This window comes from Cynocephalus volans, chromosome X (assembly GCF_027409185.1).
Source record: "Cynocephalus volans isolate mCynVol1 chromosome X, mCynVol1.pri, whole genome shotgun sequence".
NCBI lineage: Eukaryota > Metazoa > Chordata > Mammalia > Dermoptera > Cynocephalidae > Cynocephalus > Cynocephalus volans.
Genome location: NC_084478.1, coordinates 88,363,160 through 88,381,996, shown reverse-complemented (window position 1 = coordinate 88,381,996; position 18,837 = coordinate 88,363,160). Strand labels below are relative to the sequence as shown.

At 34.4% G+C, this 18,837-nt stretch overlaps 1 protein-coding gene across 1 annotated transcript in view; it reads right to left on the bottom strand.

The window, feature by feature from the left end:
- Window positions 1–18,837, bottom strand: part of LOC134368121 (sodium/hydrogen exchanger 2-like) — a 62,179-nt gene that overhangs the window by 30,137 nt on the left and 13,205 nt on the right. Inside the window, exons 4-5 of the mRNA XM_063084690.1 lie at window positions 11,281–11,498; window positions 8,052–8,248 (exon numbers count right to left, since the gene is read on the bottom strand). Coding sequence (XP_062940760.1) covers window positions 8,052–8,248; window positions 11,281–11,498 — 415 coding nt within the window. The remainder of the gene's footprint in view (window positions 1–8,051; window positions 8,249–11,280; window positions 11,499–18,837) is intronic.

Genomic DNA, 18,837 nt, shown 5'->3' with positions numbered 1-18,837 from the left:
ATGGATGAACTTAGAGAAAATTATGTTAAATGAAATAAGCCGGGCATTGAAAGAGAAATACCACATGTCCTCATCCATAAGTGGGAACTCAGAGAAGAAGAAATAAGGAAAGAAAGAAAGAAAAAACGAGATAGAAATAAAGAAAATGAATCACAATAATACATCGAACTTTCGAAAGAAAGAGAGAACAGAACTGTGTTAATTAGAAGTGCCATAGGAGGAGGGGGATGGGGGTTAGCAGGAAACTAATTAAGGGTCATGAAGATTATGTTTTGTAAATGTAAGTATACTAATTATCTTGATTTGATCACCACATATTGTATACATGTATTGATATTCAAATCTGTACTTCACAAATACATATAATCAATCTTTCAATGAAAAGAACATATGTTTTATATTTATGGAACTTACTACAACTCAGTGGCAAAAAAAAAAAAAAAAAAAAAAACCCAAAAAACAAAAAATACCAAATAACCAGATTTAAAAATGGGCAAAGAACCTGAACAGACATTTCTCCAAAGAAGACATACAAATGGCCAACAGGACATGAAAAAATGCTCAACACCACTAATCATCAGGGAAATGCAAATCAAAACCACAATGATATATCACTTCATACCTGTTAGGATGTAATTATCATAAAAGCAAAAGATAAGACGTGCTGGTGAGGATGTGGAGAAACTGAAACCCTTGTACGCCATCACTGGGAATGTAAATGGTGCACCTGCTATGGAAAACCATATGCAGGGTGCTCATAAAATTAAAACATAAGATTACCATATGATCTGGCAATCCCACTTCTGAGTATATATCAAAAAAAATGAAATCAGGATCTCAAACAGATATCTGCACTCTCATGTTCACTGCAGCATTACCCACAATAGCCAAGATACGGAAACAATCCAAATTTTCATCAGTGGATGAATGCATAAAGAAAATGTGGTATACACATACATTGGAATATTATTTCACATTAAAAAAGAAGGAAATTATTCCATATGTGACAGCATGAATAAACCTGGAGGACATTACACTAAGTGAAATTAGCAGGTCATAGAAGGACCAGTACTGTGCCACGTTCCTTATATGAGCAGTATAAAATGGTCAAATTCATAGAAGGAGAGAGTAGAATGGTGGTTGTCAGGGGCTGGCTTGAGGGGAAAAAGAGGAGTTGTTGTTCCACATGTATAAAGCTTCAGTTATACAAGATAGATAAGTCCTAGAGATCTGCTGTACAACATTGTGCCTATAGTAAACAATATTGTATTGTGCTCTTAAAATTTTGTTAATACTGTAGATCTCATGTTGTGTTTTTACGACAATAAAAAAGCATATTGAAGATAAATAAGCAAACAAACCAGCCATGTATAGACCAATAATTATACTCTGTCATTAATCGAAATATATTAATAAAATTCTCTATAACTTGAAACACGTTTTTAAAACAGAACATGTGGATTGAAGATAAATTATTTTTTGTGTTAGAAACCACAAGAATTGATATGAGAGATAAGAAAAAGAAAAGAATCAAAGATGCATCCTACATTTCTGGCTTTAGTAAGGGAGCCCCAATCAGACTAACATCAGACTTTTCATCACAACCCCTAAAAGACAGAAAGGAATGGGATGATATATTCAAAATACTAAAAGACAGAGATTGCCAGCCAAGAATACTGTACCCCACAAGGCTATCCTTCTGAAATGAAGGGCAAATAGTATATTTCTCAGACAAATAAATACTGCAGGCGTTCACTACCACACAACCACCGTTACAAGAAATTCTCAAGGGAGTACTGGGTTTGGTACCTGAAAAGTAACTACCACTGCCATAAAAACTCAAAAAACAAAATAAAAACCCACATATAAAAACCCCCAGTATAATAAAAATGGCATCCATGAAAAGAAACAAACAAACAAAAATGCTATCTACAACCCAAGGAACCAACAAATACAAAAAACAAACAGTAAATCAGAAAGAAAGGAACAAGAGACACCTAAGACATCCAAGCAATAATCAATAAAATGCTAGGATTAAATGAACACTTTTCAATAACAACTCTTAATGTAAAAGGATTAAATTCCCCAATTAAAAGACACAGACTGGCTGACTGGATTAAAAAGGAGGATCCAACTAAGTGCTGCCTTCCAGAGACCCACCTCACCCATAAAGACTCACATACACTAAGAGTGAAAGGATGGAAAAAGATTTACCATGCAAACAGAAAAGAAAAACGAGCTAGAGTAGCTATTCTTATATCTGACAAAATAGACTTTAAACTAAAAACCATAAAAAGAGACAATGAGGGACACTGCTTAATGATAAAAGGACTGATCCATCAAGAAGACATAACAATCATAAATATGTACGCACCCAATGTTGGAGCAGCCAGATTTATAAAACAAACTCTATTAGACCTAAAGAAGGAAATAGACACTAATACCATGATAGCAAGGGACCTGAACACCCCACTGTCAATATTAGACAGATCATCTAGGCAAAGAATCAGCAGAGAAACATAAGATCTAAACAACATACTAGACCAATTGGACTTGGCAGATATCTACAGAACATTCCACCCAACAACCTCAGAATATTCATTCTTCTCATCAGCACATGGATCATTCTACAGGATAGATCATACCAAAACCTGTGGGATACTGCAAAAGAAGTATTAAGGGGGAAATTTATTGCATTAAATGCTCACCTCAGAAGAATAGAAAGATGGCAAGTGAATAACCTGATACTTCACCTTAAAGAACTAGAAAAACAAGAACAATCCAAACCCAAAGTTAGCAGATGGAAAGAAATCATTAAGATCAGAGCAGAACTTAATGAAATTGAAACCCAAAAAACAATACAAAAGATCAACAAATCAAAAAGTTGGTTTTTTGAAAAGATAAATAAAATTAACAAACCATTAGCATGGCTAACAAAAAAAAGAAGAGAGAAGATCCAAATAAAAATTAGAAATGAAAAAAGGTGATATTACAACTGATACATCTGAAATACCAGGAATCATTCAAGACTACTATAAACAACTATATGCCAACAAATTTGAAAATCTGGAGGAAATGGATAAATTTCTGGACACACACAAACTACCAAAACTGAGCCAAAAAGATGTAGAAAATCTGAACAGACCAATAACAATAAAGGAGATTGAAGCTGTTATCAGAAGGCTCCCAACAAAGAAAAGCCCAGGAGCAGATGGATTCACAGCAGAATTTTACCAAACATTCAAAGAAGAATTGACACCAATTCTTTGCAAACTATTCCAAAAGATTGAAACAGAGGCAAATCTCCCAAACTCATCCTATGAAGCAAACATCATCCTGATACCAAAACCATGTAAAGATACAACTAAAGAAGAAAACTACAGGCTGATATCCTTAATGAATATAGAGGCAAAAATCCTCAAAAAAGTACTAGCTAACAGAATACGGCAACACGTATATAAAATTATTCATCACGATCAAGTAGGATTCATCCCAGGGATGCAAGCTTGGTTCAACATATGCAAATCAATAAATGTGATACACCATATTAATAACATCAAACTCAAGGACTATATGGTTGTCTCTATAGATGCTGAAAAAGCATTTGATAAAATTCAACATTCATTCATGACAAAGACCCTCTATAAGTTAGGTATAGAGGGAAAGTATCTCAACATAATTAAAGCCATATATGATAAACCCACTGCAAATATCATCCTGACTGGGGAAAAGCTGAAAGCTTTACCTCTAAGAACAGGATCTAGACAAGGATGCCCACTCTCACCACTCCTATTCAACAGAGTGTTGGAAGTACTAGCCAGAGCAATCAGAGAAGAGAAGGAAATAAAGGGCATTCAGATTGGAAAAGATGAAGTCAAACTGTCCCTGTTTGCAGATGACATGATCCTATATATCGAACAGCCTAAAGCTTCTACAAAAAAACTCTTGGAGTTGATAAATGATTTCAGCAAAGTACCAGGATACAAAATCAACACACAAAAATCAGTAGCATTTCTTTTCTCCAATAGTGAACATGCAGAAAGAGAAATCAAGAAAGCTGGCCCATTTAAAATAGCTACCAAAAAAATAAAATACTTAGGAATTAAGTAAACCAAGGATGTGAAAAATCTCTATAATGAGAACTACAAACTACTGCTGAGAGAAATTAGAGGGGATACAAGAAGATGGAAAGATATCCCATGCTCTTGGATTGGAAGAATCAACATAGTGAAAATATCCATACTACCCAAAGTGATATACAAATTCAATGCAATCCCCATCAAAATTGCAATGACATTTTTCTCAGAAATGAAAAACAAATATCCAAACATTTATATGGAAAAACAAATGACCACACATAGCCAAAGCAATGCAGAGCAAAAAAAAAATTAAAGCTGGAGGCATAACACTACTTGACTTTAAACTATACTACAAAGCTATAATAACCAAAACAGTATGGTACTGGCATAAAAACAGACACACTGATCAATGGAATCGAATAGAGAATCCAGAAATCAACCCACACACCTCCATCCATCTGATATTTGACAAAGGCACCAAGCCTATACACTGGGGAAGAGACTGCCTCTTCATCAAATGGTGCTGGGATAACTGGATATCTATATGCAGGAGAATGAAACTAGACCTATACCTTTCACCGTATACTAAAGTCAACTCAAAATGGATTAAAGAATTAAATATACACCCTGAAACAATAAAACTTCTTAAAGAAAACATAGGAGAAACACTTCCGGAAGTAGGACTGGACACAGAGTTCATGAATACGACCCCAAAAGCACTGGCAACCAAAGGAAAAATAAACAAATGGGATTATATCAAACTAAAGAGCTTCTGCACAGCAAAAGAAACAATTAACAGAGTTAAAAGACAACCAACAGAGTGGAAGAAAATATTTGCAAAATATACATCTGACAAAGGATTAGTTTTCAGAATATACAAGGAACAGGAACTGAAACAACTTTACAAGAAAAAAACAAGCAACCCAATTTAAAATGGGCAAAAGAGCTAAATAGGTATTTCTCAAAGGGAGATATACGAATGGCCAACAGACATATGAAAAAATGCTCAACATCACTCAGCATTCGGGAAATGCAAATCAAAACCACATTGAGGTACCATCTCTCTCCAGCTAGGATGTCTAATATCCAAAAGAATGTGAACGATAAATGCTGGCGAGGTTGCAGAGAAAAAGGAACTCTCATACATTGTTGGTGGGACTGCAAAATGGTGCAGCTTCTATGGAAAATGGTACGGAGGTTCCTCAAACAATTACAGATAGATCTACCATAGGACCCAGGTATCTCACTGCTGGGAATATACCCAGAGGAATGGAAATTATCAACCCGAAGGTATACCTGTTCCCCAATGTTCATCACAGCACTCTTTACAATAGCCAAGAGTTGGAACCAACCCAAATGTCCATCATCAGATGAGTGGATACGGAAAAAGTGGTACATCTACACAATGGAATACTACTCTGCTGTAAAAAAGAACAAAATACTGCCATTTACAACAACATGGATGGACCTACAGAGAATTATATTAAATGAAACAAGTCAGGCACAGAAAGAGAAATATCACATGTTCTCACTTATTTGTGGGAGCTAAAAATAAATAAATACACAAAAAACCCAGGGGCTGGGGGAGAGAAGAAGACACAACAATTACAATTCCTTGAAGTTGATCCAACAAGCAAACAGAAAGGACATTGTTGGGAGGGAGGGGCGAGAGGGATGGGGGAGGGAGGTTTTGGTAATGGGCCACAATAATCAACCACATTTTATATTGACAAAATAAAATAAAATTTGGAAGAAAAAAAAAATGATGCACCCTACATTTCTGGCTTTAGTAAGTGTGTGGCTAACAGTGCTATTTACTGAGAGAGGAGAAAACTGATGAGGATCAGATTTGTCCTTTGTGGACATCTTAGCTGTGATGTTTTTGTGAGACATGCAATTGGAGTTGTTTAACAATAGTTGAATATATACACCTGGATCTCATAGTTGATGTATGAACATCTGAAAGTCATCAGAATTTATAATGCATTTGAAGCCATGAGAATGAATATATCACCTAATGAAAATGTGTAGAGAGAATAAAATCATTTAGAGGTCCAACAGAGAAAAAACAGCCTGCAAAGAAGACTAAAAATGCCCAGAGAGCAGAAACTCTTGGAGGATGTGATAACAAGAAAAGCAAAAAAAGAGAGTATTTCAAGAAAGTGGAAGTAGAAAACTGAATGAAACTGCTGACAAGCTGCATAACATTAGGACAAAACAAATTGTCCTAAGTTGGCAATATGGAAGTCAGTGGATGCTTTGGTAAGAACAAATTCGGTGGAACAGTGAGGGCAAAATTTAGACTATATTTATGTGGCAGTGACAAGTAGAGACAGCATGTGAAGATAAGTTTCTTCAGTGTACCAGGTCACAATAATACTAACAATGGCACCTTATAAACATAATGTGCTTTATATTTTATACTATTTTATCTTTGTAACAAAAAATCCCTGAAAGACAAGTCCTTTATTATCTTCCTACAAATCAGGATACAAGTAATCAGTGATATGTGTAAGATTACAAGGCTACTCAGGAATAAATTGTGATTAGAATCCAGGTTTTCTGATTTCGACTCCAGTCCTCTTTTCCCTTCAAGAAGAACCAAAGAGTAAATGAATGGCTGAAGGATTACAGAAGGTTCTCCACTATGTCACAGAAAAATATTCAAAAGATGTGTACTACTGATGGTGGACCAGGCATTCTGCCTGAAGCACATCAAGACAATTCACCAATATCCAATAAGTAAAATATAACATTTTTTTCTTTTTGCCAATGGGTCTTAATTCTTAAACAAAATGAAAATTTGTGCAAATATTTTAACCACTAGATGGTGTTGGAATGACATGAGAGGCTCTCTATAGTGCAATCTATCTTCGATTGCAATCTCCAACAACCCCCAGGCTACTGAGAACACCCACGCCTCACCAAAACTCCCTGATCAGAGTCTTAAAATGGATAACTCTATCATCTGAAACAATGGGGGAAATGTAAATGTAAAGTGATGAAGTCTTTGGGAGTAAGATTCATATAATACTTAGAAGAAATGCGAAATTAAAGGAGAATATAAGTGTTATTGATAAATTATCAGAAGCATCAAAAATTTTTCAAGATGCGGGAACTGGAAGTTAATTCTTTTAAACTACTTTACATTTTGAAGTAATATTTTACTACCTGACACGTACATTAAAGTGAAGGTCAGTTAATGCTTGTATTTAAAAAAATAATAATTTGATTTAGTGCTGGTTTAATACAATTTATTAATTTTCAAATGAGAAAAAAATAAATGTTTAAACTTAATCAGAGTCATTTACCAAAAAAACCCAAAAAATCCACAAAAAACAAAAAACAGGTTAATATCTAAGAAATCACATCACTCATTTTAGAGAAATAATTATTTTGTTTAAAGGGAAGTCTGTCAAATCTACATCTCCTCACTTGTCTTATCCCCACAACACACACACACACACACACACACACACACACACACAAATATCTACCATCATTATTCTAGTTTAAAAGTTTAGCCAAAATTTTAAATAATGTCTCATTCGGTTACTAAATATACTTTTAGACATTTTGTCCAAGATTCTTTTGACTAGATTTACAGAACTAAAGTTCAGGATACTGGCGATTTAAGAAAAGTGGTAATGTGCACAGGCCAAAGGCACAATTCAAGAGAAAATATGCCTTGGAATTTAAATTCTAAAGCATTTTATTTATATTCCCTGCTGCCCTCAACCTCAACCTCACCTTTTTAAGTAGCTTAAATGCAGTATTCGTTATAAAGCTATCGGTGTCATCCACTTGAATAAATGGTACATCCTCCCATTCCCCTATGGATTTAAAATTAAATCCCATCTTAGCTTTCGTAAATGCCCAGTTTGAGTTATGGTAGAAGCCATGTCACATGCTATAGTTTGTTTCCATCTAAGTGGAAGATTTCAACTTATACTTCTTTAATAGTTTGTTTACCTGTACAAAAACAGTAAAGAAGATAACAACTGTGGTTGCTGCAATGAAGAGCTTCTTTCTGGAAAACTCTGGGAGCAGGAAAACAAGGGAAAAGCAGATTGCTCCCCTCAATCCTCCGTAGGCTATAATAAATTGGTCCTTTCTGGTGACTGTATTCACATGACATTTGTTCACGAAGAAAGTCAGCACAAGAACTCCTAAATTTTCCAATAAGAAGAGGAGGTGAGTAATTAACCAATATAAAGAAAAATGTTAAAAATATGTTGTAATAAATTAGTGTTAAACTAGATGGGAATTCTAAGAATTTGTGATGAATAGTTTAAAAGCCTAAACTAATTAAACCATTAAAAGGTGTATTCCATAAAATTACTCTTGGAGAGTTTTCTTTAAATTGTTTTGTTTTGGTTTGGTTGTGTTTTGGTTTTTGCTTTTGATTGTTCTCAGTATTTTAGAGTGAAAGCAGTACAATTTCCTTCCTTAGGTCCATGTGGATTCTCTGGGATATTCTGAAAAAGCAACCTCCACAAACAAAATATAGCATTTCTCTTCAGTCTTATAAATACCACAGAGCTGACCCAAGCTAGTGAACTAAAAGCTAAGTAAGGTGATCTGTAATCTGTATTGTTTTAATCTTTAATGAGAAAGACTTCCAGATAGTTCAAGGCTTTGGAGAAAAGTAGTTTTTCTCTTGCCACCCAGTGTCTAGGGTTCTGAGATCCAAGTCTCAGCTAAAGCTTTTCATTACTCACACTTTTCTATAGTCTCAAAATCTAGCCTTAACCATGTGAGAAGTATTTGGTCAAGTACGGTAAAATTTAAAGGGCACTAGTTAAATTTTTCTCCCAAAGATCTCATCCCTGGTGATCAGTTATATACTATTTGAGTTACACTACTCCTTTTCTCTTTTTTCAATATGCATTACATCTTGAACATCTTATTGTGAATAAATTTATCAGATGATTTATTTCAAGACCAGAATGAGAACACAAGGTTCTTTGACAGGTAGACTGAAAGTAGGGACCCTTACACAAAATTTAAGCTGAAAAAAAAAATGAAAAAAATTTAAGCTGAAATAAGTTTTCCAACAGACAATTTAGCCAAAATTGACATAGATTTTTTTAAAAATCCCAGATTCTCTTTCTTTGAGTACATGACAATTAGAGGTGCCACGGGAGTAGTCTTTCAGCCCTTGGTGGATGATTAAGAATTTTTGTCTAGTTTTCTATTTTTTAAAAACATTTTTATTTAATTAAATATTCTATATGGTGCCAGGAAATGAAAACATAGTCAAACTATTAGAGCAGGTCATCCATTACACTTTCAGTCAAATTGCATTTAGTCAACTTAGGTATATTGCTTCAGCTGATCAAATATTGACAGGATCCTGACTTTTCAGTTTTGCTTTTACTGATCCTATGTAGGTACCTGAAGCAAAAGGAATAAGAATATTCTGATGCACCAACTATTGAAACATTGTAACATAATAGAATTGCAAAAAAAAAAGGTATGGAGTTGCACACACTTCATTGACTACATTACAATAGTTGTCTCTTCCTCTTCTGTCCTCATACCATAGGCAGTGATTATCTACACATTATAGTTTAGAAATACAATGGTATTGGAAACATGATTTTTTGTCTCCTGAATTTTCCCACAAAACTATATACATAAATCTACAGAAATCCTTGCCTTCAGTACGAATGCTTGCTCTTGCTAGGTGTTAATATTTTATAGAAAAACCTCCTCAATTATTACCAGCGTTTTTTATCTGTCAGCTATTTTTTATAGCATATGGACACAAAGTAGATTTTTTATTCAATTTTAATTAAAAAGATGTTTAGATGAAAAAAGAACATTTTACAACCTTAGTGAGAATTTTCCAGTGGGCTCAGAATAAGCTATAAATAGCCTTCTATGAACTTGCAAGACATTCAGCTGGTGGTTTCACTGTTAATGGCCAACCTAAACACATTTTAATGGATAAAAGAGCATCCACTGGCCTACCTTATTTTTCATCCTTAAAACCCTAACAATTTTTCTAACATGCCTCTCAGTATTGGTAAAGTAAGTTTTATAGTCTCCAAAGAAAAGTCTACAATAACTCTGTTCATTTGTGGAGGGGGAGAGGAGTAGAAATATAAATGTCAAGAAAAGATGATAAACTATAAACTGAATTTTTACACACACTATACAACGTAAGATTAAACAGACAGCTCACTTTAACTAGAAATGAAGCTGTGATGTTTTCAGGATGGAAAATATGCTACACATGTGTATTTCACTTCAGTACAAATAGATTTTTTTTTTTTTTTTAATGTAAGGGTTGGACTGAGAAAAGGGTTTAACTGCAGCCAACAGTAAAGTCATATAGCAGGTGTGGTTTAGGGGCATGAGATGTCACTCAGCCTCTGCCGGTGTTTGGGGAAAAGACAGAGATGGTATATATTTTCCTGCTGGAGTCAGCATTTTCCAAGATACAGTTAGTACTTCAATAGCACTGATGCAGACATTATCAAGGTGCCTACGTGTGTGTTAGGATGGGAAGTTGGAACAACAGTGCTGAAGGCAGTGATGACTTTTACTCCTTCTTTGTAAGCTGGGATAAGACAGAGAGATGTGAACACTCAGAAAGAGAAGAATGACAGAAACCATTCAGCTCTCATCCTAGCAATAGTAGTAGTAATAGGAGGTTTCATATATTTGTTATATTCTACTACATTATAATAGTATTAGTATTTATAGTAGCAGCATCAGTAGCAGCAGCAGCAGCCGCCGCCAAAACCACAGCAGCAGCAGTAATAGTAGTAGCAGTAGTAGCAGTAGTAGCAGTAGTAGCAAAAACTAACATTTACTGAGAGCTTACAATGTGCCAGGCTCTGTGCTAAGCTCTTTGATAACATTATCTCATGTAATTCTCACAATAACTGGCAGAAGTTGAAATATTACCATTCCCATTTTACAGCTGGGGAAACCAAGGCCTAGAGTGATTATATAACTTTCTCAAAGCCATTAAGCTAAGGAGTGAAGCTAGAATTTGAATTCAGGTAGTCTAGTTTCAGTGCTTGTTCCTTAGCCTTAATATTACATACTTGCTACATAAATGGAGGAATAAAATAGTTTATGAAGAAGTAAAATGAAAATAGCACATTGGAATTTTAAATTTCTTGCTTCTAATGCAATCTCAAGTTCAGCTGGCATATTTTTACATGAACAACAATATTCACCATACCTAATGCTCTCCAAATAAGACAAAAAATGACAGTGAAACAAATGTAAGGCCAGCTCCATTCATGGTTATTTCCAATGGTAGAAACACCAAGGAAGATGAAGATAAGAGTGTCACTAACACTGCTCCACATCTTCATAAAGTACTTGATAGTAGTATGGGACTTCTGAGAAATGTTCGCTTCCACATAGCGTTTCATGCTCATAGCACAAGTAATAATTCTAAATAAAGGAAAAAAAATGTGTGAGAGTAATACTTGCATTTAACTTTAAGGGAAAGTGATCACATAAACATTCTTGAAGAATAAATCAGGATTTTTGTTACTTAAGGTGCCTTACTCTGCTCCAAGAATATGAAAAACATGTCATTTTCCCAGAATTTATATAACAACATTTCCAAGACTGTCAACTGCCTAGTTTTCAAAGTAAATGACAGTTTATATGTCCTTTTGTGCGCTGAGAACTACCTGTTTGCTTTATCATCTTTAACATTGTCTAATCTGTCCTCCTTAAATAGGGTTGCACTGACAGATTCTAATCATTAGTTGGCAGCAAATCACCAAGAGGCAGGGGCTTAGAATAAGAAGTATATCCTTGTAGCTGCTACAGCACTATTGTGTTATTAATAAAAGTAATTTTCCATTGATGCTCAGGAAAGTTTTTACTGTTTTATTCTATTCACTATGCTTTTGAAAGTATGTTTTTATACACCTGTTTAATAATCCTTTCCATGTCTTCCACAAGAGCATTTCAATGCACTTTTCCATCCACCAAAATGGCTCTGGCCTGCAAGATATTCTTCCAACTCTTATTGGTTTAGGGGTCACATATTTAGATATTTTCCTAATGACCTGGGAGCATGCAGGGTGGGAAGAACATTGTACAAAGGGATGAGCAACAACCTATCAGCTCCCCATACTAAATTATTTTTAACTCATTCTCTACTGAAGATATGGGGAAGGGTGATAGCCATTCATATATGTGCATTCATTTCAGATGCTGCAGTGAAGGTGGATGTTCTTCCACCTCTAGTACAACCCTTTTAAAATGCAAGATTTTCAGAAAATGACTTATGTTAAAAGCCAGAAGGGTAAGAATGCTACAGTAAAAATCTGGGATACAGACTAAGGGTATGGGTCAGCTTTGTCTAATCCACAATTTTGCACAGGGCTAGCCCAGGCCAAACAAACAACTCTAAATCTTGTCATGTGACATTCAGCACATAAAAAACATAAGTTGCTAAACTTTAGCTTAAACTAATCTATCCTGGAAATCGCCAGAGAATTGCTGTATGTAAAATACCAAGTAGTAGATGAAACAGTGATCAGTAAGAAACTAAGTTCAAGTTTCATCTGTAGTTAAAGCCAGACTCACAAAAGAACCCTTTGAAAAAATGATTCCCCTTCAGCTTCTTTTAATATCAGTAATAACTTATTGACAGTTTTCTTAAATTGACTTCAGGCCCTCTGGGATTGCTCCACTCCAAATAAAGCCATGCTATTCAGTTAGAGACAAAATGACTTAAGGTAATATGACTTGAAAGTGTCAGTTGATGAGCTTAATCCTTGCTCTTTTTTGAACTACAGATAACGTTAAAATATATGTATTCATATTTATATACAATTGTAACTAACATTTCTTAAATGCTTATTTTGTAATAAGTGTTTTATCTATTTTATCTCAATTAATTATCAGATCCACCTTTACAAAACAGACACTCTTTCCATCTCATGCTACAGATGAGTGAGGCATGGAGGTCAAATAACTTGCTCAAGGTCACATGGCTAGGAAGTAGCAGAGCCATCTCCAGATCTTTCTGCAGAGCCGATGCTCATAACAACCTTGATATATATTTCAAATATACACAAGGTATTGCATTTGTGTGAATGATGATTTAATGCTTTTCAAGTGTGACATGTTCAACCAACATCACATTTTGCTTTTCCATTTCTTGGAAGTTAAGAATTAAAGTTACATTTTCTTATTGACTTGCTTTTCTATGTTTTCCTTCATTAGTTGGGTACTGAAATTTTTTTTTTTTCTTTTGTCATTTTTGTGACCGGCCGCACCGGGCTCAGCCAGTGAGCGCATCGGCCATCCCTATATAGGATCCGAACACACGGCGGGAGCTGCTGCGCTCCCAGCGCCGCACTCTCCTGAGTGCGCCACGGGGTCGGCCTTGAAATTTTTTGACATTAAGTATCAGTCCAATACAACCTCCCTCCTTGGAAACAAGAGAAGAAGAATATAAAAAGCTTCTCTGGTTTTTCCTTTCTTTTTTCCTCACAATAGCTTACAAGTTTTCTGGTGATTATTTCAGTTTTTGAAAGTATTGTCTCAAAGTATTTGTTACACTTAGAATCAAGCAGTTACTAATGTACACTATCTTAACTGTCAAATTGCAATTTCTCTCAAGTTGGTTTAGTTCTAAAGATCTGCTTCTCCTGCCATTGTTACATAGCTTTGCTTCTTTGTTCTCTAAATAGTTGGGATTTCTTCCAGAAACTGGAAGAGTTCCACGATCATGGCTAGTGTTCCAGGATAAAAATTTTTAAATGTTTTTAATTGCACTAGTTTTATTTTAGCCTCAGCTACTTTAAGTAGATAGGCTTGGTCAACTAGTGAACGGCCTATCTTTTAAAAATGTGATAACCAACCATCTGCCCTCAATCTGTCACAGATTTTTTGTTTTCAATTGTAGTTCTGTGTGCAAATTTTGAAAGAGAAAGCTGAGTTTCTGTCATAAGTATATCTCATGAATAATGTTTTATTTGGCTAGTAAATTTTTATTTATTTTTATTTTTAAAAGTTCCTGAATAATATTAAAAATATCTAAAAATAATGTGAGCATCAAAAGCCTTAAGTGAATTGTCAAGTGCTAATTAATCTCAAGATAATTCATTTCATTATTATTTTCACTATGTTCAATAATCTCTTCTAATAAATAGCATTTGGTGACTTGATAATTACCATCAATTTTTTTCCCACCTGTTACTATTCAGGTTTTATTCTCATTTTCTATTCTGTAACAAAACAAAAACAAATAAAGCAGTTCAGTAACCACAAACGTCCATTCTCTTAGGTCAACTTGTGATTGTTTGAAACAAATAAAAAATGAAATCCTCAGGAAGCAAGCGTCACATTGAGCATCTGCTGAAATTCCTGAAATACAACATGCTGCCTGGTATCTTTCAGCACAGGATTGTTCTTTGTTTGCAGCTTTGAATATCTTGGAGGAGGTAACTAATTAAAATATTTCCCAGAATATATTATTGCCATCATAAATGAACTATGATTACACATCCACATCTGTTCTGAGGCAATTTACAATTGCTGCTATTTAATATTTCCTGAGCAGTATGGTATGTTTTGTGATATGCCCCCATGACATGATTCCTGTTGTCAATCACTTTATAATCTAAGGTGACATGACATCACCCTGATAATACATATATCAAGCCAATTTCATGTACGCTGATTATTTTTAAACATTAATTATAATTTTTCCTTCTATTCTGTTTTCTAGGTATACACACACACATCCACATGTCTCATAAAGAAAGACAATTGCCAGATATAAGATTTAAGAAGTATTTGTGGTTTTAAGCCACTACCCCCTGCCCACAGATTAAGAGAGGTGGAGATGAAAGATCAGTTATACAAAACCAGAAATATGGCTTTGTCACTTCTTTTAGCTAGGGAAAGAACAGCTAGTAAAAGTGACAAGGTCAAGTAAAGTTATTCAAGTCAAATTTAGTGATAAAGCAGGATAAAAATTTATTTTGATTTGTTAACTGTTAAATATAGAACATTCCTAACAAAACACTTGGAACTGCTAATATTTCGGTGCCTACTATATTATAGTTACTTTCATATATTATTCCATTTAACCCTCACAATAACCTCACAGTAACACATGAAGTACAAAAGAGTTAACTAACTGGCTCAAGATTAAATAACTGGCATGCTGCAGAGCAGAGATTTGAACCCAACTCTGACTGACTCCAGAGCGCACGGCCTTTCCATTACACAATGCCACCTCACTAAAATAAAAATTACCCTAAATAGATATGATTATTTTTCATATTTTAAAAAGTTTTTAATATCCTTTTCACAAAAAATTTTACCGTGAGCACCCTAAGATTGTACTTTACAAAGAAGAAAAGTCTAAAGATCTAAAACACAACAAAATCTATGGTGGAATACTAGACACAAATTTTTCCAAGTACATTCTATTTTACACAGTGTGCATATCTTAGGACTTCCCTTTACACAAAAAAACTCTACATGGTATATAGTAAATTGCTATGAAATTAAGTTATGACAGTTCACCTTTCTGGGTAACAGCTACATCTGAAATCTACAATTCAGAACACCTGTCAAAAAAAAAAAAGATTCATGTCAATCACCAGCAATAATCAGATATGGTTCCTGTTGCTCTTCACGCAAAGCAAACCAAGCCTGCCTAAGTTCAATTTGGCTTCTTCTAGTTTGGCACTCCCCATGCTCTAATTTGGCAATAATTCTCATCTACTTTGTAAGATTTCTTGTCGCTACCTTTTTCATTACTTTCCCTTCTACTGTCAGATGTCACTCAACATTTGCCACATAGAACAAGGTATTTTTACTCATCAGACCTTTACCTTTGGCTGCCGTTTTTCCTTTTTATTCCTTTCTCTTTTCATTGTGCAATTCCAAAATGTTGTTTCAGCAACATTTTTTTTAAAGTAGACAAATTCTACTTTTTAAAAATAAAGCCACTTAAGAATCTAATTCTAACAGAAATTCTTTAACAATATACTAATAAGGATTTTAAAGAAAGTGAGAAAATTTGAGTATGTCTGTGCGAAGAGTCTGAGATAACAATGGGACCAGTTATACCCAAAGCCCCCCCCCACCACCTATTAACAACCAATCAAAACCAAGTATTATTTGTTTATTTACACTTCTTTAATAAAAAGTTAGGGAGAAAATGGCTTCATAATAATATTCAAACTTATAAATACATAGAAATTAACTCTTCCTTTGCAAGGAAGAAAAGCAAAATTTTTATAACAAAACAAAATATTAATTCAAAAGGCTGGTGCAAAGAATGTTTCTCTTTAGCCTCATTCTAATATATCAAACATAAACAGGATGATGACCTTCGTCAACAAATCTGGCTGCAATTCCAGGCAGTCTCTCTTTTGCCTTTTAAGAATAGTCTCCTGTTGGTATTTGTTAGGATTCAATATTTGGGTAACAGCTACAAAATTACCAGCTTTCATCTATTCTTTACTGCTTTACATCTTAGAGCTGTCAGTCCAAGAGAACAAAAAGGACCACTGAGCCTTTCAATAGAATGGTATGGCTTTTAGCCTCGAAAAGGTGATTACAAAATAGTTTAAGCAAGAAAGGATGGCCGAAGGTGAATATAAATAACATTACTGAACTGTACACATAAAAAGTGTTTGAGATGGTAAATTTTATGTTATCATAATTCATGTGGAATTGCTTTTCTCTGAGACTCTTCAAAAGTAAAAGATATTCTTATCTGTGAAATGACTTAGTTATACTCCAGTGTGAAAAAAAAAATCAACTGTGTAATCATCCTCTCATCTCTTCAGGTTTCTGGGCATCAGTTTCCTCAACTGAAAAAAAGAGAGGGTTGGATTAAACGATTACAAAATTTTCTTCCAACTGTAAGTTTTGTGCTAATTTTGTACTTCTGTTTTTGGTTTTGAAGAAGAATAAATAGGAAGTGCATTTCACCCTGAAAAGGGAACAGACAGGATAAGGACCAGATTGTTATGAACATATAACTAAAATCAAATAATGCCCTGAATATATGGTTCCTACTCCAACACATTAAAGCAATAAATGCAGCAATTAATGCTTTACATGTAAATCATTTCACAAGTTTGAGAAGAATGAGGAAATAAGAATCCTTATGCTTTCATACTAGTGAAGTTTTAATCTATGAATGGATCTATATAAAAATAAATATTATTTCATACTATTCAAACCTAATTTTAACCAGATTGTTATCACATTATAAACTTGGGGGGGGAGGCAGGAAGAGTTCACAAAATGTTTAAGCCCAATGCCAAAAAAAAAAAGTTGTAATTCTTTGATTACTCATGAGCAATTCAATCAACAAAAGTTAAAAAAACAATGTACTAGTCAAGTGTAAGATTTGCTTAATAAAATGTTATAATAAGCCCAGTGTTTTTCAGTATATGGAGAAAAGAAAACTGCCCAGCTCAAAGAATGTCCTTTATACGTCTATGCAAGACCACTGTTATGTAGTATTCTACCCGAATACACAAGCTTGGCTCCCAAGGCCCTAAAGGAAACAGGAACAGACTTTTCCAAAATTGAAGCTAAGCCTTCCCCTTCTCCCCCTGCTTTTTAAATGCTATCACGATATATAGAAAAAAATCTAGGAAGGATATTCAACAAAATATTGCTTATAGTTTTATATTGGCATGTTTATTTATAATAATAATATTTTTAAAAATGTTTTAATTTTTTTTCCAATTTTCTGAATACTTTGCAAGGAGCATGCATAACATAAGGAAAAATATTTTTTTTTCAAAGTTATTTAGCATGATTCATACACCCTGGCAGCACTATAGGCTACCAGCTCAATGGAAGTCTGAAATAAAGAGAAAATCTGTGAGACAGAAATGAGTAAGATTTTTGTTCATTGCATTTATATTTTTTGGTTGTTGTTGTGCAAGTGGAATTTATTTTTTATTTTTTATTTTTTTTAATTTTATTTTATTTTGTCAATATACAATGTGTTTGATTATTGTGGCCCATTACCGAAACCTCCCTCCCTCCTACCTCTCCCCACTCCCTCCAACAACCTCCTATCTGTTCGCTTGTCATATCAACTTCAAGGAATTATAATTGTTGTGTCTTCTTCCCTCTCCCCCAGTTTGTGTATTTATTTATTTATTTTTAGCTCCCACCAATAAGTGAGAACATGTGATATTTCTCTTTCTGTGTCTGACTTGTTTCATTTAATATAATGCTCTGTAGGTCCATCCATGTTGTTGTAAATGGCAGTATTTTGTTCTTTTTTTATAGCAGAGTAGTATTCCATTGTGTAGATATACCACATTTATATCCACACATCTGATGATGGACATTTGGGCTGGCTCCAACTCTTAGCTATTGTAAAGAGTGCTGCAACTTCGACTTGATGATTTCCATTCCTCTGAGTATATTCCCAGCAGTGGGATAGCTGGGTCATATGGTAGAACTATCTGCAATTGTTTGAGGAACCTCCATACCATTTTCCATAGAAGCTGCACCATTTTGCAATCCCACCAACAATGTATGAGAGTTCCTTTTTCTCCACAACCTTGCCAGCATTTATCGTTCACAGTCTTTTGGATATTAGACATCCTAGCTGCAGAGAGATGGTACCTCAGTGTGGTTTTGATTTGCATTTCCCAAATGCTGAATGATGCTGAGCAGTTTTCATGTGTCTGTTGGCCATTCGTATATCTCCCTTTGAGAAATACCTATTTAGCTCTTTTGCCCATTTTAAATTGGGTTGCTTGTTTTTTTC